This window comes from Sinohyriopsis cumingii, chromosome 11 (genome assembly GCF_028554795.1).
Source record: "Sinohyriopsis cumingii isolate HCF-2022 chromosome 11, ASM2855479v2, whole genome shotgun sequence".
Taxonomy (NCBI): Eukaryota; Metazoa; Mollusca; class Bivalvia; order Unionida; family Unionidae; genus Sinohyriopsis; species Sinohyriopsis cumingii.
The window spans coordinates 48,887,844-48,910,142 of NC_142971.1; the positions used below are offsets into that span (position 1 = coordinate 48,887,844).

The 22,299-nt window shown below is 34.3% G+C and overlaps 1 protein-coding gene across 1 annotated transcript in view; it reads right to left on the reverse strand.

The window, feature by feature from the left end:
• The window catches only part of LOC149788414 (stabilin-2-like), a 495,609-nt gene that overhangs the window by 120,310 nt on the left and 353,000 nt on the right, over positions 1-22,299 (reverse strand). The window contains exons 21-23 of the mRNA XM_089974375.1: positions 10,015-10,198; positions 8,632-8,725; positions 2,542-2,697 (exon numbers count right to left, since the gene is read on the reverse strand). Of these exons, the coding sequence (XP_089830501.1) occupies positions 2,542-2,697; positions 8,632-8,725; positions 10,015-10,198 (434 nt within the window). The remainder of the gene's footprint in view (positions 1-2,541; positions 2,698-8,631; positions 8,726-10,014; positions 10,199-22,299) is intronic.

Genomic DNA, 22,299 nt, shown 5'->3' on the forward strand with positions numbered 1-22,299 from the left:
TGACCATGTTATGATTATAATGCTGTATGACTATATTATGATTATAATGCTGTATGACTAAATTATGATTATATTATGATTATAATGCTGTATGACTATATTATGATTATAATGCTCTATGACTATATTATTATTATAATGCTGTATGACTATATTATGATTATAATGCTGTATGACTATATTATGATTATAATGCTGTATGACTATATCAAGATTATAATGTTGTATGACCATATTATGATTATAATGCTGTATGACTATATTATGATTATAATTCTGTATGACCATATTATGATTATAATGTTGTATGACCATATTATGATTATAATGTTGTATGACCATATTATGATTATAATGTTGTATGACCATATTATGATTATAATGCTGTATGACTATATTATGATTATAATGTTGCATGACCATATTATGATTATAATGCTGTATGACCATATTATGATTATAATGCTGTATGACCATATTATGATTATAATGTTGTATGACCATATTATGATTATAATGTTGTATGACCATATTATGATTATAATGTTGTATGACCATATTATGATTATAATGCTATATGACTATATTATGATTATAATGCTGTATGACCATATTATGATTATAATGTTGTATGACCATATTATGATTATAATGCTGTATGACTATATTATGATTATAATGTTGTATGACCATATTATGATTATAATGTTGTATGACCCTATTATGATTATAATGCTGAATGAGCATATTATGATTATAATGCTGTATGACCATATTATGATTATAATGCTGTATGACCATAGTATGATTATAATGCTGTATGACCATATTATGATTATAATGTTGTGTGACCATATTATGATTATAATGCTGTATGACCATATTATGATTATAATGCTACATGACTATATTATGATTATAATGCTGTATGATGATATTATGATTATAATGCTGTATGACTATATTATGATTATATTATGATTATAATGCTGTATGACTATATTATGATTATAATGCTGTATGACCATATTATGATTATAATGCTGTATGTCCATATTATGATTATATTATGATTATAATGCTGTATGACTATATTAAGATTATAATGCTGTATGACTATATTATAATTATATTATGATTATAATGCTGAATGACCATATTATGATTATAATGCTGTATGACCATATTATGATTATAATGCTGTATGACCATAGTATGATTATAATACTGTATGACCATATTACGATTATAATGTTGTGTGACCATATTATGATTATAATGCTGTATGACCATATTATGATTATAATGCTGTATGACTATATTATGATTATAATGCTGTATGACTATATTATGATTATAATGCTGTATGACCATATTATGATTATAATGTTGTATGACCATATTATGATTATAATGTTGTGTGACCATATTATGATTATAATGCTGTATGACCATATTATGATTATAATGCTGTATGACTATATTATGATTATAATGCTGTATGATGATATTATGATTATAATGCTGTATGACTATATTATGATTATAATGCTGTATGACCATCTTATGATTATAATGCTGTATGACCATGTTATGATTATAATGCTGTATGACCATATTATGATTATAATGCTGTATGACTATATTATGATTATAATGCTGTATGTCCATATTATGATTATAATGCTGTATGACCATATTATGATTATAATGCTGTATGACTATATTATGATTATAATGCTGTATGACTATATTATGATTATAATGCTGTATGACCATATTATGATTATAATGTTGTATGACCATATTATGATTATAATGTTGTGTGACCATATTATGATTATAATGCTGTATGACCATATTATGATTATAATGCTGTATGATGATATTATGATTATAATGCTGTATGACCATATTATGATTATAATGCTGTATGACCATATTATGATTATAATGCTGTATGACCATGTTATGATTATAATGCTGTATGACCATATTATGATTATAATGCTCTATGACTATATTATGATTATAATTCTGTATGACTATATTATGATTATAATGCTGTATGACTATATTATGATAATAATGCTGTATTGACCCTATTATGCCAGTTGTAAATCTAATCCTAAGTGCTTCTGGGTGGTGTACCATAAATAATCAACAAGAAGTCCTATTGCAAAAAGCACAGACACAGATCCATTGACACATAATGCAGTGGCAGACCTGGATCTGTGCAGTTTGCTAGGAGTAATCAGTAGAGCAAACAACATAGACAATAACTGGCCAGTGCATTATGCAATGGCAGATCAGGATCTGTGTTATTTGTAGTTGAACTCGACTAATAAGCGAGCATATACAATACATTTTAAATTCACTTTTTGCCTGAAGACAGACATTCATAATCAAAATGACAAGTGAGCATGTTCCATTTAATCTGCTTTGCATAAATCGTCATGTTGAAATGAAAAATAGCATGAAAACGAATAGGCAAGTGCAAACATACATGGACATGTATACCAGATAAAGCTATGCAAGTACCTCTGTGGACCCAATCTGCTGATAACAGTCGGCATTAATGTCACAGTCGGCATGAAGTTTGCAAGATGTTGCAGGATAACAATATTTGCCATCCCCTGTCCATCCATCAATGCACATACATTTGTGTTGACCAGGCCCAGTCTTTGTACAGGTTGCCTGTAGGTAAAAATAAATCATCTTTCGAACTAACTGGATGAATCTGCGCAAACATTTACACTGTGCACCTTTGCAAAGCATGCCTAAGAGTTATTAAATCTATTTTGAAAAATTGTGATTGCAAAATTCAGAACAATCTAGGTAATAAATCCATCTTGAAAGTACAACAACAATGACAATAAAAACTTACCCTTTCATTGAGATATTTACATAATAAAGGACATTTAAATAGTTTACTGTCAAGTTATGAAGGTTGCAAGAAATTTGTGACAGAAAATTAAAACTGTACTAGGCAATAATGCTGCTGCATATCAGCAAGAATAAAAGACCCTTGAAAAAGTACATTTACACCTGGTGATCAAGGCCTGCAAATGATTCCAATATATACAATATTTTTTTACGCTAGATGCTAATGGGGATTAAATTGTACCAGTAGGTGGAAAATTATATAAATAAATTACCACATGTATTATGTGTCTGTTCCAAATGTTAAATGTATGCTAAATTAATTTGACAATAACATTGTTTTTGCCCATATGTGCTATTGCACAATTTCCTGCTAAATTCAATTACTCACTGTAATGACCCAGTCTTAACAAGCATCCATTGAAGGGATTGATGCTCTATGGACCAAAAAGTATCTCCAGAGAATTAACATGTACACAAGATACCTGCAGGTGCAGTCCAAATATGTCATGGCCTTTGATGTTAAACCTGTTATCATGGGAAGAAGATCACTGAAATTGTCTTAATGTTAAGATATAACCACAATGCTAAATTGGTTAATCTATTGGTTCCTGGTATTATCTTTTAGACAGACATGTGACAGAACAAAGAGGCCAGATTATGATAAATATGGAATTTGCAAAAAACTGGTTAGGAATTTTGAATTTAGAAGATGGAGGATTTTGAATAAAAATGATAAATTTTTCATTGTGTTCTAAATTTTCTTATCCCCATGAGGACTCAAAGCTTAGGTCAATGAGTAGTTTTCATTCATTTCTATGTGAACTTTGGAATGAATTCAGAGTAAGGGAACACTATTTTAACTAGATCTGAAAAATGATCTGCTACTGTAAATGGAAGATTATATTCAGCTATAAAGTTGGCAAACAGTGTCTCAGCATCAATATCTTCATCCATATTTGATGCAGATTCTATAAATGTGGATTTCAGAGATCGCTTATTCATTGTGAAGTTTAATATGATTAAATATGCTGATGAGGTGTAATGTCATTCTTGAAACCATATCTTATTTTAAAATCTGCTTTATGGGCAGGGAAGAAAACATATTCATTTCCTTTGAACCAATGCCACCCCTGAAATTCCCATTTCCATCCATCACTGAATTTCATGTTAAATTTTGGTTGCTTAGATTTTGGTGTTTTAGCATTGGGAGATAGCATACAATTATATATCTCAACTAAAAAAAAGTGCTGAAGTCACTGATCCGGCTTTATGCAGACCGCTCTATTAGTAATCCAACCAGTTAATTTCTTAAATCCATTCTGAATTACTTCTGATCACACAAAGTATAATCCATGTTCACAAACTTTAAACACCAAAGCCAACTGACCATGCTGACAGAATCAAAGGGGTCTTAATTATTCTATGCTGTTTTAAATTAGCAAATAAATTAGCTTTCCTGCTTAAGCCAGTTCCCAGTCATGTGATCAGAGGTAGTATTACTATAAATGGAATCAAAGTATGAAGAAGAAGAAGAAAACAACATTTTTCAGTAATAATTTTGCATACATTGGAGATTTAATTGAGACATGAAGCATCCCAAATCTTGGAATGCAAATACAAATCAGGACAAAATTCACATATATATGTAAATATCACTGTGTTTATAAGCTCAGTGAAACAAAACAAATTATGAGCATACAAACTTATCTGCAGATGATGCTACCATACCTGCTTCAGGTGATGTAGTTACTACTGAAGCAATGCAAGACTGATGCAAGAAATATTGATATGTGGTTAAACAAAACAAAATGGTTATACAAAAATATATATGGCAATAGCCTCAACTAAGAAGCATTCCACTTCTGAGAAACTTGAAAATCTGACAATAAATGGTCAGCTCACTGCAAATGTCAATTTAAGGAAAACTAAATACTAAATAGACATCTTGAATCTTGCAGTGAAAACCCCATGTGGATACAATGATACCATTCAGTAGGAGACATGAAAACAAGAGCTAAATGCACGAAAAAAACCTTCCCAAAGCCAGTACAATTAGTGACCATACTGGCGTCTGAAGTGGACAACAGCATCATTTAGGACCAACAATAAAGTTATTTTTGTGAAAACTCCATGTCAAAACAATCATCCAATCAGGAGGAGAAGCAGTACTAAAGTTTTCCATTGTGGATATATTGGATGTCTGATTGGTAATGTTTTCATTTCAGACCAATATACATCATTAGGAGTGTTTAAGGAAATAGTGGATTTAAATATTTTTGCAAGATGCAGCCATGACAGCCATATTGGCTGTCTTAGGGACACCATTTTCATTTGGGATCAACTGCATTTTGTACAAGGTAAAACCCAATGGTGAAGTGACCATCTCTTCTGGAGAAGTAGCCATAACGTTTTCAAGATGGCTATCCTTATGACAATATTGGATGTCAGTTCAGCAATACTCTCATTTAGAGAAAACCCTATGTTGATTATAATGACTATCTGCTGAGAAGGAGTAGTAATAGCAAGATTTTCATAGTGAAAACTTTATGTTGATATGATCATCCATTCAGGAAAACAGCAAGATTTTCGTAGTGAAAACTTTATGTCGATATGATCATCCATTCAGGAGGAGTATATTTGATGTCTAAGAGGCATCATTTTCTTTTAGGAACAACTAGACCTGGTAATGAAAGTATGTTGAAAATTTAGTAGGAGTAATGATAACAAACTGTGCTAGTGGATGGAATATGGATGACGTTGCATAAGCTCTTCAGGTCTTTAATGAGTGGAGGTAAATATGATACCCATGAAAATTAGTAATTTCACAGTAAGTTCACTCAAGTGCTCATGAATATTAGTAATTTCACAGTAAGTTCTCTCAAGTGTCCATGAATATTAGTAATTTCACAGTAAGTTCACTCAAGTGTCCATGAATATTAGTAATTTCACAGTAAGTTCTCTCAAGTGCTCATGAATATTAGTAATTTCACAGTAAGTTCTCTCAAGTGTCCATGAATATTAGTAATTTCACAGCAAGTTCTCTCAAGTGTCCATGAATATTAATAATTTCACAGTAAGTTCTTTCAATTGTCCATGAATATTAGTAATTTCACAGTAAGTTCACTCAAGTGTCCATGAATATTAATAATTTCACAGTAAGTTCTCTCAATTGTCCATGAATATTAGTAATTTCACAACAAGTTCTCACAACTGCCCATGAATATTAGCAATTTCACAGTAAGTTCTCTCAAGTGCTCATGAATATTTAGTAATTTCACTTTGAATTCCCTCAAGCACTCATGAATATTAGTAATTTCAAAGTAGGTTCTCTCAAGTGCTCATGAATATTAGTAATTTCACTGCATGTTCTCTCATTGCCCATGATTATTTGTCAATTCACAGGAAGTTCATGCTAGGGTATTTTGGTTTGGTTTGGTGTTTTATGGATCAGCAAAACATATATCACTATGTCGGATAATTCTGCACAACGAAACGTCATTTTTGTAAACTTTGGATCATGTGTTATTTTTGTTCAAAAATCCATTTTGTATCAAGAAAGAATGATCATGCTTTAATTAAGGAAAGTGATATTCATAAAGTGTACAAAAATATCCTGCATTTTGACACACCATGACCCTCTTGAACTGGTAACCCATATAATCTGATTAACTATGTATCTTTTAGAACCATACAAATAAATACATTATATAAAAGAGGGAAATGTATACCTTAAAATAATATTGCATTTGAATCCAAGTTTCCAATTTTTCAAGAAGTTGTCCCCACACATACAAAATCGTCTGCTACCCAATGTGTCAACTTGCCACTAGAACATAAATTCTCAAGAAATCACCAGGCATATTGTCTGTTTCTAAATTCTTTAGTAATTTTTTTCCCCATCAACAAGATGTTGTAAACACATTACATCCTATTCCTTGTTGTTTCTCTTCCATATAATAGCTTATTTTTTATAAAACATTGAACTTTACTAACTTTTTTACAAGATCAGTTTAGTTTGCTTAATATCTCTTGCCATTTATTGGCATTTTTACCTTTAAAATTTTGTAAAACTAGCCATATACCTGACCTAATTACTTGAATGAACTGCTGACAGAAACACTCCAAAATGATGTATTTCATTTCCATAGCCCGATGGATAAACATTACATCTTTTCAATGCTGTACACAGAATAGGACGACATATTGCAAGTCAGGAAAACATGGGGGTGGTATCCCCGTGTCCAAAATTAATGTTATTTTGAACAGATCATTCTGGTGACAATTGCCTCTTTCAAAAGGTAAGCATTGCTGTATTTTTTTTTCGTCATTTGGTTGAATTCGGTATGCGTTTCACTTCAATATTGGAGATGGAAACCTTAAGTGTGCAGAAATGCCAGACAGCATTGAAGGTTATTTATTGCCAAGGCGATTGAAATATAGTATCTTGATCAAGGCCACACTATCACTGATCCAGGATAATCTAAGGGTAGGATCCTAACACACACCATTTCAGCCCCAGTAAGGCACTCTCGCTACTGAGATTCACCCAAGTGAATGTATGAGGTGGTTGTTGGTAGAAACTAGAAATCCTGGAGAAAACCACCAACAGTAAGCATGTATCCTTACTAAAGCAAATTCTGAGGATTAAAGTTGTACTGATTAATGTTCATGTGTGATGTAATAATGCTACCGCTGTGCTATCAAGACCATGCACATACTGGTAAAGTGGAACCCTGATAAAAGTCATGGCAGGTATGTATAGCACACTCTCCACACACCTAGAGGATATAGGGATTTATGAACAGACACCTGATGCAACATGGGGAATTTATAAAGTTGATGATCTGACAAACAGGGATGGATCAACAAACTCCTGAAGCCACATGGGGAATTTATAAAGCAGGTGATGTGAAGGAGACAGGGATGGATGAACTGACACCTGAAGCCACATAGAGAATTTATACAGAAAGTGATGTGAAGGAGACAGGGATGGATGAACTGACAACTGAAGCCACATGGGGAATTTATAAAGCAGGTGATATGAAGGAGACAGGGATGGATGAACTGACACCTTGAGCCACATAGAGAATTTATAAAGAAGGTGATGTGAAGGAGACAGGGATGGATGAACTAACAACTGAAGCCACATGGGGAATTTATAAAGCAGGTGATGTGAAGGAGACAGGGGTGGATGAACTAACAACTGAAGCCACATGGGGAATTTATAAAGCAGGTGATGTGAAGGAGACAGGGATGGATGAACTGACACTTGAAGCCACATGGGGAATTTATAAAGCAGGTGATGTGAAGGAGACAGGGATGGATGAACTGACACCTGAAGCCACATGGGGAATTTATAAAGCAGGTGATGTGAGGGAGACAGGGATGGATGAATTGACACCTGAAGCCACATGGGGAATTTATAAAGCAAGTGATGTGAAGGATACAGGTTTGGATGAACAAACACACTGAATTCTATACATTGCATACTTTTCACGGTGCAGCTTGGCTCAGTATTGACTCAAACCCATAGTCCGTGAATTTCATGGCAGATGCTCTACCTCTGCCTACACACCATCTGTTTTGCAGGCTCAAAGCTTCCAATCTGCTCAAGATGGTGACTTTCCAGTACACTCAAGAGAGTGATTTTTCACAGCTCAAACTACATAAAAAAGCAAACATTAACGATCACCCTTGGTTCTCACAGACCTCCATGGACACATTCATTCAGTGTCTCCTGTTTACCTGAATATGGCAACCACCTCTGTCTGCTGCTGTACAAGGATCGATCTCCTCACATGTAATGCCATCACCTCTGTAACCCACTGGGCATATACATCTGTATTGGTGAAAGATATATATAAGATTGACTAACTCTACATCAATAATTTAGTTGACAACCAAACTGAGATTCATTATTACTCAAAGTGCCAAAAGTATAGAAAATGTCATCAAGAGTCGTACTTTGTCTAATGATAACTTGTGTAAGAAATATCCATAGTTTTAAAAAATATTTCTGCACATTTCATTTTTGAGACTAAAACATCTTAAAGGAGAAGTCCATTTTGCATTCAGTTAGTAGAATGAAAAATATTTCGTATTCTGTGAAATAAATCACTAGAAAGTGCTGTATCATCACTATCAGCTGCCTGCCATTAGCAATGGCCCATAACATCACAATGTTGGCTTGCTTTTTATGGTTATGGTACATGTACTATGCAGTTAAAACTTGTATTAACAGTATATCTTTAGTAAGAAAACAAGCCAATTACTGCACTTACTAGCCAGACATTCCTCATGCTGAAAAGCTAAACTAGGAAATTCTGGACCAGACACAGCATGAGTTCTGTTTTCAAGTGATAATTCCAGCAATCAAAGCATCACCCTTTTTTCATTTGAGGGCAAAACCATCACAAATGTATGTCCTTGTTGACAATAAAGATGCATTTTAATTGAAAGCAAATATAACTTGTGGCTTAGTATGGTCACATGTTTGATATGATGAGAACATGTTCACTTGATTCTTAGCTGTAGTTTATACAGCAGTGTATTGAACACAACCTAACTTTGCAATGAAATTTGCCATTCATGGATCCTCTGATGCTTTCATATCATTCATACATTTTACCTCTGTAATATAGTCATGCCAAATACACAGTAGTAGTATCCTAGATTTTCAAAAGCTTGAAACAAAATATTTTTCATTAACACTAGTTTACTTAACTTCAATTACATTTTCCATATTATGAAGTTAATATCTGCCAAATAATAGATAATATTCCACCAATTAAATCTTCTTTTCCTTCCTTTCACTAGTTTTACCTGTACATGTCAAAAAAGGAAAAAGAGTCTCATGAATAAGGGTATGAAAAATTTACTCAAACTGACATCAATTTTTATACCCTATAATTTCAACAGTTACTTTCATGTTGCAGGTTTAAATCTCAGAATGGTATAATAGTTATTATTATCATTATTATTATTATTATTATTATTATAGTAGCCCCTCCAGCAAGACACAAAGTAGATCAAAATATAACTTGTATGCGGTTATTACATTACAAAAAGTTATTATAATCCAATCAGATTCATATATTATTCTGGATGGAAACAGGTATTTATACTTACGTGAAGTTATTAGTAAATTCATTTTGCACACAGACAGAATTGGCATGGCAGAATTCTAGCTGCCTCCCACATGGTATACTCTTCTTGTCACAGTTTTCACCAGTATACAATCCATAACAGCCAGGCTGACATTTTCCATCCCCTTTTGGGCCTTCATTACAGGTGCCATGCAAACAGGTACATGCTAAAAGAGAAAATCTTACAGAACTCAATGCCACTGCACAACAGACCCATGCTGAGTGCAATAGACCTACACTGAATTGCTGTTTATTGTTAACTTTGCAATCAGAATCTGTACATTGTTTGACATTTTAAAAAAATGTTAAAAGATTTACAGATTGCAAATTATTTGAATCAAGAATACAAGCAAGTATTGATACTGTTTTATACAAAAAAAATTTCTGATATGCATAACAATTTTAAGTGAAAACAAAAGTCTGGAGCATTTGGAAATATCTGCAGTACTAATCTCTCTGCTGGAGCTATTTTTTTTTAAAGCTGTCACCAATTGATTTGCCAAATATTCTATACATTCTTAAAGATTTTGCTGACATACAATGAAATTAATGGAGCCCATGTTTACAACACATTAAAAGGATATATTAACATAATAAAACAAAGGACAAAAATACATTTAGAATGTTCCATATAATGTCAGTGCACACTAATGTTATGATCATTAAAGAAAAATATAAAGTTGCATAAAAAGTATGAAAAATTTGATTTTGATTATTCAAGTAAATCCATCATAAAAAAAGTCAATCTCATCTCAAGTGACAATATACTGAATATAGTGTACAACAACAAACAATAAAGTACAGATACAATGATGGCAACTGGATGAACTTGGGGAGACAGTCTGTGTCAACACAATCTCGCTACATCTTCTCTCAGATGCTAGAGTAAGTACAAAACCAGTCTTGAGTATGAGACCCTGAAAAGAAGCCTCACTCAATGATTCATAGGGGGGTTTTGGTTAAAGACCACAAAACACAAAAAAGATTCCATCTGGGCCTTTGAAAATAGGAGACAGGTCTCTACAGTTCAAAATACTTAGAGAAATCAGCAGGGTGTGAATCTGAACTAATGGCTGAGCCCTGAGCAAATTCAAACGTATTGGAAATGACTGCTCTGTAGTCCTTATTAGTTGATACTGAACATCATTTCTTCTTGAAAGGAACAAAATGAAATCAGCAATGGAAGTTACACAGGGACAGCTAGGATCAACATATTTCCTAAGGTACCAATCACAGGAGATTCTTAACCTGGTATCACAGGCCTTGGAAGTCAAAGCTCTCCTGGCTTGAATGATGCATCTGTCAACCTGGTCCAAAAGCTTTAACTGGTGAATAGTTCCCCTGAGATGAGATGAGCATGAAGGTGGAGAAAGTATTGGCTGTTGTGCAGGATGGAGTCCTTATGTTGCAAAAGAAGATCTCTCCTGTGGAGAAGAGACCTCGGTTGAACTATCAATAGGTCTAAAAGATCAATGAACCACGATCATTGAAGCCACAATGAAGTGCTGATGTTTAATGTACGGTGGTTGGAAAGGTAGAAAGGCATACATGAACAGATGATCCCACTGGAAGCTAAAGGCAACCACTACCCATGCTCTCTGGTCTGGGAATAGAGATGGTAAAAAAGAAAAGGGAAGTCTATTGTTGAGTCTGTTGGCAAACAAGTCCAGGAGAAGCTTCTCCCATAGTGGGAAAAGGGACTGTTAGAGAACAATGATGCTTTATGACCAATTGTGATGGTCTAGGAGCAGGTGTGAAGGATCTATGTAGATGGTCCTCAAAATCTTGTGAAGCCACAGTGGAGATGAGTCTTCTGAAGAGATTCTCTGCTTGTTCCACAGAACTGTACCAGAGTATGGGAAGGTTTTTTAAATTACTCTGTTCTTTGTTTTGGTGCGTGAAAGATTCCATGTGACATTGGTGTCAACTGGTTCTGTGTTGAAAAAGGCTTGAATAAATTCTGGAGATACTCTGGAATAGTTCCATGTAGACATTTATATACAAATACTGCCTTGTGCAAATCTATCCTTTCATATACTGTCAACCATTTTAGCTCTGTAAACAATGCTTTTGATGGATGATTAATAGCTGCATCTAAAATAATGTGCACTGCTCATTTCTGAAGTTATTAAAGCACATTAAGCTGAGATCTGGCATATTTTCAGTTGAACATTAATCCATTGCCAGATGAATATATAACTTGTAGTATAGACTACAAGTTTCCATAGGTAACTCTTTCTTGATTCTGCTGAGTAGGGCTATTTTGGATGACAGTGTTTTACAAAGCTTATCAATATGGTCATCCCATTGTAAATTATTATTTACAGATACATCAATAAGCTTTTCATGTTTAATATTTTCTAACTGATGACTATTTATTGTAAGAGATAGTTCTGTGTTACCTAACTTGTGTAGCTTTGTGATGTCCCCAAAATCATACATTTTGTTTTACCTTCATTAATTAGCATCCTATTTTGTTGTGTCCAACTTAAGTGTCAGAACTAGATGTATACAAGGTTGCATCATCTGCAAACAAATCTGTATGTGTTGATTCATTATTTAATGGTAGATCAATTGACATAGATAAGAAAGAGTAGAGGACCGAAAATAGAGCCTTGAGGGACCCATGAATGAATAGTGTGAGTTTGTGAGCTAATATTGCCATTGCTTACTTGCTGAGACCTTTGGTTTAGGTATGATCTGAACAGTTTAAAGAATTGCCAAATAGTAACAGTTCAGCAGAATTTCATGATCAGCAAGATAAAAGGCTTTCTTTAAGTCAAGGGAAACAATCCCAGTCATATAACCATTATCCACTTCTTGTGGCCAAAGATCGGTTATTTTGGTAATTTCTGTTTGACATGAGTGGTACTTTCTAAATCATGATTGTGCCTTATGAAATAGAGAGCAAGTTTTAAAGAATTCATAGACCTGCATAGCTACTTGCTATTCAAATAATTCTGATAATAAAGGTACAATGGATATTGTTCTGTAATTCCCGGGATCCTCCTTTTCTCCTTGTAACCTTTGCACATTTTCAAGGTATCTGGAAAATTACCACTCATTATACTAAAGTTTATGATATGTGTTAATGACTTTGTTATTACTGGTGCAGCAATTTTAAGAATTCATGGACGAATACCAGCACCATCCAAACCAGAGGATTTATTAATACTCAAATTATTCAGCATATCGAAAAACATCAGCTTCACTAACATTAGCTATTGAAAATGATTTATCATCAAGAACTTTGGCTCTTATAAATGATAGAAGAGCATCAAGCTCAATTGAGATGATAGTCTGGTTCTTGTGAAGAAATTATTGAATATTTCAGCATGTTTTGTATAGATGTTGCAATGTCATCATTTTCGTTTAAGTCTAGGAGGAAAACAACTATTCTTGGAGCAGTCCTTAGGCCTTTACAATGTTTTAAGTAAGACTTCTGAGTGCAACATCATGGCAGATATATGAAGTTCTGCTGATAAGGCTCATTGACAGATAGTGAATGCAGGGATGTCCTGGCCACAGCTTAAAGCATGCATTATAACACGGCTAGATTCAGTGCAGCCTCCTTCAGCATACTAAATGAAGTAGCTGAGAAGTGGTCAGCATGAGAAGCTATAGTGAACTGAAGCAGAACCTTATATTCTGTGATGGGGCAAATTTCTGTCGATCTACGAAAGGCACATTAGTTTGGGCCAGAAAACAATTACGTTTATGGGGACAGGCGCTTGTTAAATTTCTATACTTCAGTAATTCCAAATGTCTGGTTGGTAGTGTAGAGATTTTTAAATTAAGCATTCATTTACTTAACCATTAGATGGACTGTTGGGGACACTGCTAACTTTAATTTCATAAGGGAACTGTCAAAATTGAAAATTTCCAGAAACCATTAGCCGAAAATCTAGAAGGTTGACCCCAATTTTGGCACCTAGAGGAAAAGGTGGTAAATATATTTCATCCTGATTGGTTATGCTAAATAAGGGGCGTATTTCCCACATGAAATTTCCTAGCTGTAAATATTCCCTCCATCGAAAAATCTAATTAAAGTAAGCTTTGTTGCAAGAGTAAAGGCATAGGGGACTCCAAGAGTCAATATGGAATAAATTCTCTCATACAATATTTGTCCAAGGGACAGGATGTCTGGAGGGTCAACAGACACAATTTTGGCAGTATAAATGAACAAAGCTTGAAAGCACAAAAGGTATTTGCATCAAATTCATGAGATTCGTTGATACCAATATAATTTTTTTGCTTGAGTTATTTGATATGTACATGAATTTATTTGTTTCAATTTGTAGATAAATTCTCTTGATAAAAGTATAACTGTGTTGAGTTTATATATATATGAATTCATACAATAATCTTCTTTATATAAGGACGTCAAATTGTTTGAATTTGACATCTTGTTTGTATAGGAATTAGGTTCTAGCAATTTCCTGCATTACTTTAGTTGATATGAGTTACAAGAATCCATGTGAATTCACTGATCTCAGGTAATTTCATGTATGATAAAGACTTGACTTGAGTACATATTGACTGAAATTTAATGTTGTTAAGCCAGGCAGTGTGATTTCATGTATGCTAAAGACTTCAAAGTGTGAATCACTGAACATAATGTAAAGCCAGGTAATGAATTTCATTCATTCATTTGTGTAATTGAGATGAAAGAAGAACTTCTAAGTCTTGTGTTTTAATGTGAAGTGATGAATTAGCCATTAGGAAGTACATTAATCTAATTAAACTAGGTTTATTTTGGTCCACCATGCTTGGCCTAATTAAATAGCCTTTGGTATCTGCTGCAATACGGATAGTAAGATCTGATAACCAGAGGGGAGTAATCTTCTATCCCCAGTAGAATAACCGACAGATAATTTAGGTTGTTCTCTGTTTGTTTTAAAAGAGGAAAATAGCTCTTCAGACATATTCCCAGAAGTATCCTCGGATGTACCTATGCACTAACATATTCAAGTATCTGTGTATCTACATGCTTACATATCCCCCTACCCACACAAAGTTTGAGGGCCAAAAGGAGGCAAGATTGTAAGAAGTTTGTGAAAGAAAAAGAAAGGGAAAAGGTGAAAGGACAGAGAACAGCTACAGTGAAATTGGAGTGAACCAGAGATAAGCAGATTATGCAATTCTACAAGGCAACAACTTCAATTGTTCACTCGATTGTATGATGAACTAATCCTATCAGTAAAACAGATCAGCTGTTTTTATAATTATATTTGTGTTTTGAATTTGGTGAAAGATTTATTCCATAAGAAGTGATCTTCCTGATGTATTGTATTATCACCTATATTTATGTAATTGATTAAATTTTGATTTTTATAGGACGGGACTCAAGTCATTCTGTTCTATATAGATTCTGCTCCAATCTCTATTTATTCTACCTATAAGTTTACTAGATCCAGGCAATAACACCGAGGGCGATCATCTCCTAGATAACGAGAACCTTTAAAGAAGATACAATCTGCCAATCAACCCTCACCCTTTACAAAGAGCATGGGGGCATTTACATACTCCATGGCTACAGTTGGTTTAATGAGAAAACATAACCAAGCTCCAGTTGTAATACCCACTCAGAATGCACCTGCATCCAACTGAGGAGGCTTAATGGTCCACTTTGGGGAATGTATTCAATAAATGAGGCAGAGATCAAAGGTCTCAATGTAGAGGGATGAACAGATCGTTCTCTACTCCATCAATCAAAGTCTTGGTCTGTGGAGAACTCTGTGATATTTCCTTGATCAGTGAGGATGGACAACACATCATCATCTAGAACACTCTGAACAGGTGACTGGTTGGGCATAACATTGACCTTCAGGGGAAGTGACTGATTACATGTTTATCATGGTAAGTTGTGTTCTAGAAATTTCAGGAAAAGATGATACTTCCTGTCTTGTAATGCTTGCAGTATTCCTTGCGGATGCCACCTGGACAGGAGATGATGACGAGACATGGGTTATGGCATCTCCTCAACTTGGTTTCCAGCAGATCATGGGGGAATAAGGGATTAATTACCCTGAGGTAAAGAGGCCAACATACCTTATGGATTAGTTGGGATAACAGGGAAGGGGTGAATACCAGTCCAATCATATTCCATTGTCTAAGCTCATTGGGCAGATTTTCAAACCTGTAAAGGATGAGACAGTAGAGGATGTAGACAGTCTGTGAATTATTCCTATACCATGAGCACAATGATTGAAAATTGAAGAATACTTCAACTGATTCATCACTTAAAAAGGTGCAGTGCTGATCTTTTCCTTCTGAGGAGTGTGAAATGCCACCCTTAAAATGTTGGGAGTTATGCACCACCTTCCTAATAGGTGTGAGCAACAATAAGCTTGTGAGGTGCTCCATCTCCATTACTGAAATGGAATAACATGTTTGTGTGGTACTCCACCTCTCTAATCAGAGGAAGCAACATTCCTGTTCATTGCTCCACCTCCCAAACAGGAGGTAACAACATGGTTGTGTGGTGTTCCACATCCCTAACTGGATGAAGCAACATAATTGTGCAGTGCTCTACATTCCTTATGGGAGGGATCACCCCCACAAATAAAGAGGCACAAAGTGAGTTATGCACCAGCTGCCTCTTGGGAGGGAGCAACATGCTGCCCAGAACATGAGGAGTATTTTCTATTTGACATCTCTGACTTTTCTGGGGTAGGCAGTCAACTTGTCCAAAAAAAAAACAGTCCCTCCTCTGAAGGGCCATTATATGCTGCTGAAGAAGCTGGTGCCATAAACTCCTGTGACTCTGGAGTGCTCTTCCAAGCTGAAGAGCTAAACCTCACATACAGGATTTTATTTACTTTTTAACCTCCCTCTCTTGGGGTCTATGAGAGAAAAACCTGAAAATTCTGAAGATGAGGGGGAGGATAGCAAATTTTTTCTGATGATGATCTGGGCATAACATCCATACAACATGTTGATGGACAGACGGATAACAGACAGAATGCCATACCTTGACCTAGTGACACTTGGCCTTATAGTCAGCTGAACTAAATAGAGTCAGTTACTTCAAGTACAAGGTCAGATAGTTTCTTCATGAAATGCTATCTTTCAAAACCAATCCAGTGGAACATTATCTCATGATGCATCTCACAGAAATAGATTACCTTTATTAGTCACCTGTTATATCATGCCCACTGCATCAACATTTTCGACTTACCAAAAGAGAATCATTTCTATCTACTTGGATATCTATCATGGTGTGCTAAAATATTCGAAGTGCTATCGCAGCAAGTCAAAGGCAGTATAGATGCTTTTTCATAATGCCTTAATAAAATTCTGTAAATAAGGTATCAAAAGCACACCATATAGACATGTGCAATGTTATGCATGCAGTCTGGAATCAGATTGGTAACAATTTTCATAAATCATTGGAATCTTCGACGGCAACGAAAAAGAAGAAGAATCTCAAGGACAATTTTGGTTCAGAAATAAAAAAGCTTGTTTAATCTCACATTTTTATACTATATCGTGTACTCAATAAATTCATTTTAGATAGAAAGACAAGTTGGGCTATAGCCATATTTTCTGAAGGATCTGTGAAAAGAATCAACATAAAAATTCTTCTATGAAATAAATTCCAAGAACATACCTTACCATCATTGTCATTAAAAAATGCTGGACTTGGTTGCACTTAGTACCGACACTATGTCATACATTGTATTAAGCTACAAGACACAAAGTTCAATAACTTTAACAAACTTATAAGGAGTAAAGTGATTCATTCGAGAAGAGACCCAAGTAGGTCTGATGTTGCTCACCTGTTTAAAATACTAGTCGACAATAGGAATATATCTTATGTAGATTATCTCCCACAAATTCATGTTATATTGATTTTACCAATCTGACTAAAGAAATTTCTTTCTAAAGATAATTGAAGTCATCCAAGATCTTGATAATATAAATTCATTTACCAAGTCTTACAGAAAATGAATGAGAAATTAGTCTCTAAATTAGGACAGGCAAGTTGCAATCCACTCACTGCAAGTTATCTTATTAATTTGCTCCGATCATGCCTACTATCATAACCTATGACGTGATAATATAATCTTAAGGTGAAGCAATATCAAACTGGACATCTGGTGTGTTAACATATTATCATCTGGTGTGTTAACATATTATCATCTGGTATGTTAACATATTATCATCTGGTGTGTTAACAAAATCAGCTAATCAGATACAAAACCATCTTGTTAATATCATAGCTCCTGCTCATAATCAAACTCATTCCGTATCTTGATAACATGAGACTATTTAACAAGTTTGATCAAAATCTAATCGGCAATATAGCACCCAAGGTTGCTGATAATGTCAACCAATGAGATGCAAGGTCACGTCATTAAGATTCATACTGTTGACTTATTGGAGATTATGATGATATAAGCATTTCAAATTTGATCAAAGTCAGATGAAAAATGTGGCTGCCTGAGTGGTAAGAAAACCAAATGTTGATGGCCAATGGATGACAGATATGACTACCATAAGCTCACTTGGCCTTACAGCCAGGTGAGTTAAAAAGGGCAACATACTTAACACGCTAATCCCTGGTGACGAGTTTACATGGCAGGAGGTAGTAGCCTACTGCCGAGCTCTGTAGTGTCAAGGTCATGTATGATACACTAAAGTCGGTGGTATTAGAGAAAGGTAGACAGATGTAGCTCTACAATGATACCAAATAATCTGGAATTTCTAGTTGCACTACAAAATACAGAGGGAAAAACCAAATTTTTGGACTCATTTTTTTTTCTACCCAAAATTTGCCCGTGGTCGGAATCCGATTCTGTGTTCGGATTTTAGACTTTTTGGTCTCTGATCTAAGGCAGACTGGTATGAACTGCAAACAGACAAATGAATCTTTGAAAAATGTAGGATAAGATAGGCATTTGGAACGAAGAATGGTCACAATACGAAAATATTGGGTTCGTTAAGCAAAAAATCCAACTTTTACCCTTCTGTTCATGCGCGAGCCAAATGGCCAATAAAAAACGATGTTTCTAACACAACTAGGCAGTATGTTATTAGAAGATCACCTGGAAGTTGGTGTTTTAGGATGTATTCAGAAATAGCTTTCAAAATGTGTTTCCTACTCGAATTTCAGACGAAAATGACAAAAACCTCCAGGGTTTAATGTGTTAAAATACACAGTACAACTTTTTCTACATAAAAATTTTATCTTTTAAAAATCAGATGACGCATCTCACAGCAAACAGTTTACTAACATTATTCACCCGTTCTGACATGCACGTAAGGGCATCAGACCTCTTCTACATTCCTGTTTATTTATTTAGATGTATTTGCATTCCTGAACTGATATGGGGTTCACTGCCATGTTCCTGGATAATACTGATATGAAGGGTATCTATTAAGGTGCGAAATAATCATGTTTTCAAGTGCCTTTCTTAGCAATACAGATTCTTTTTCATACTGCTTTAATAAAATTATCCAATATCTTTCTAAGGCATCAAGCTCCACGTTATAAATTAAACATGTGCTGAGTCAATATTACTCATGCAGTCTGGAATCAGTTTGGTAACAATTTTCATAAATCGTTGGAATCTTCAACAACAAAATATATATATATTTCATAGGCTGCATTTCAGTTTAGAAATAAAGATAAGTCATGGCTTATTTTATCTCAAAATTATATATTATACACAATAAATCAACTTTAGATGATGCCGCATATTAAAAAACCTTATTTTGTGAGGATTATCAACATAAAAACATTCTTGTGCATGCATGTAAATTAAAATGTGAATCCACCTAGTGAGATAGAAAGAAACCTAGTTCTTACATGAGGACTGCCTCCACACCAGAACAATGTTTTGCATTTCCACTCAATACATCACTTGAAAGCACCACATCACTGAAAATTTTGTCTGCCATTAGAGACTGTCTATGATGTCACAATGTCTATTATGTAAAATTATATATATATATATATATATATATATATATATATATATATATATATATATATATATATATATATATATATATATAAAGAAAAAGAGTGGGAGGGAGGGAGGGAGGCCAATAGCTAATCTTAATCCCAAATCAACAGAGCTTTTTTAAAATGGCTACTGACAGCCATATTGGATGTCAGATCTGTACCATGTAGATTACATAGCTACAACTGGAGTCCTGTCAAAAAATGTAAATCACATAGCTACAACTGGAGTCCTGTCAAAAAATGTAAACACCTAGCTACAGCTGGGGTCCTGTCAAAAAATGTAAATCACATAGCTACAACTGGAGTCCTGTCAAAAAAATGTAAACACCTAGCTACAACTGGAGTCCTGTCAAAAAATGTAAGCACCTAGCTACAACTGGAGTCCTGTAAAAAAATGTAAATCACATAGCTACAACTGGAGTCCTGTCAAAAAATGTAAATCACATAGCTACAACTGGAGTCCCGTCATAAATGATGTTTTTATTTTGCACTGTACTGCCATATTTCAGCACATGATATGCCATACATGGCAGCCAGTAAATCTGAAAAATATTGACAGAAATACTATAGCAGCTTTACATATACATGCCATAGATTTTGCCAAGTTGAGCTTGGCAATTCCAATCTCAGTGCAGACCATTGGAGCTACAATCCCTATGGTGAAATTGTGTATTCATGAACATACATTGTGGTACTACCACTTTGCTAAGCTAAAGATAATGGTAATAATCCAAATGGTTTTTGATGAAGAAGAATCACTAATTAATTACTTAGCTTATATTTATAGGTCAGTTTATCACCCTTAAATGTTTATTTACTGCACTCATTTGAGGGATAGGGCAATTTCAAAGTACTGTATGAAACACTACAGTCAAATTAAATGTATATGTGGTGCTATATAAAGCAAGAGTCCCTTTTAGGGACTGATGCTCTAATGAACACAAAAATTCCAGGAATTCCGGGTAAGACCATTTTGTACTTGTAACTGCCATGTGTCGAAAACATCTCTGACATTATTTAGCAACAGAAAGATTGTCAAATTAGTTTCTGCAGTACACATACTGGATGTTAGCTTGGCCCCAATTTCATTTAGGACAAAGTAGACATCATTAGAACCTCTTTTATAATGATTATCCATTCAGGGGAAGTAGACAGTCTTCATAGCAGCCATATTGGATGCATGACTGGCACCATTTTCATTTACTGGTAGGCTCATCTAGGTATTGTAAGATGATCATTGGTGAAAATGCCATGTTAATATAGCCATTATTTTGGAGAGTATTAGATATAATATTTTCAAGACATTGCTTTCCATCTAGAATGAGTTGAAATAACAAGATTTTCAAAATGGCAGCTATGGTGGCAATACTAGATATCATAATGGCATTATTCTCATTCAAGATGAATCATTTCTTTCTTTTAAATGTTGATTGTTGATTGTTGAAATCATCTCAGATTAGCTACTATGGTGCATATATATCCTAGATGTCAGATTGGTGCAATTTTCATTTAGGACAAAGTAGACACCATTATGTACTTTGGAGAAAACAAGATATAATAACCATCCATTCTAGGGAAGTAGTGTCAACAAGATTATTAAGTCATTATGACAGTAATACTGGATGTATGACTGGCATCATTTTCATTTAGGACAAAGTACATATCTTAAAAAGTCTTTTATTAAAACAACCCCATGCTGATCTAGCCATCTGTTTGGAGAAGAAAAGAGACAACAATATTTGAAAGATATAATAATAATAATAATAATAATGAGGACTTTGTATAGCACCTAATCTTTAGAAGCTCTAAGCACTTTACAACTTTAGACAACACCTGTAAGATAAGAAACATAATAATATTATTACAAAAACAAACAACATGAAATTAGAAAAACATTTTTAAAAAATAAAAAACATGCTGAGAATATTTCAGGTAGGAAACATTATTAGGTCTTTAAGTTTGTTCTTGCTGTCGAAATAAGTGAGTTTTGAGAACCCTCTTGAATGTGATCACTGTGTCTTTGTGTCTAAGTTCAGTGGGCAATTCAGATATGACTTTCCATTCAGAGGAGTAGCAAAATAACAAGATTTTCAAGATAGCTGCTGTGGTGGCCATACCAGACATCAAATTGGCACCATTTTTAATAAAGACCAACTGGACATCGTTAGTAGTCTACCGGTGAAAACCTCACACAAATACAGCTTTCTCTTCAAGTTATATGTAATTACAAGATTTTAAAGATGGCTGCCAGTGAGTCATATTGGATGTCTGATCAGCGCCATTTTCATAAAGAAG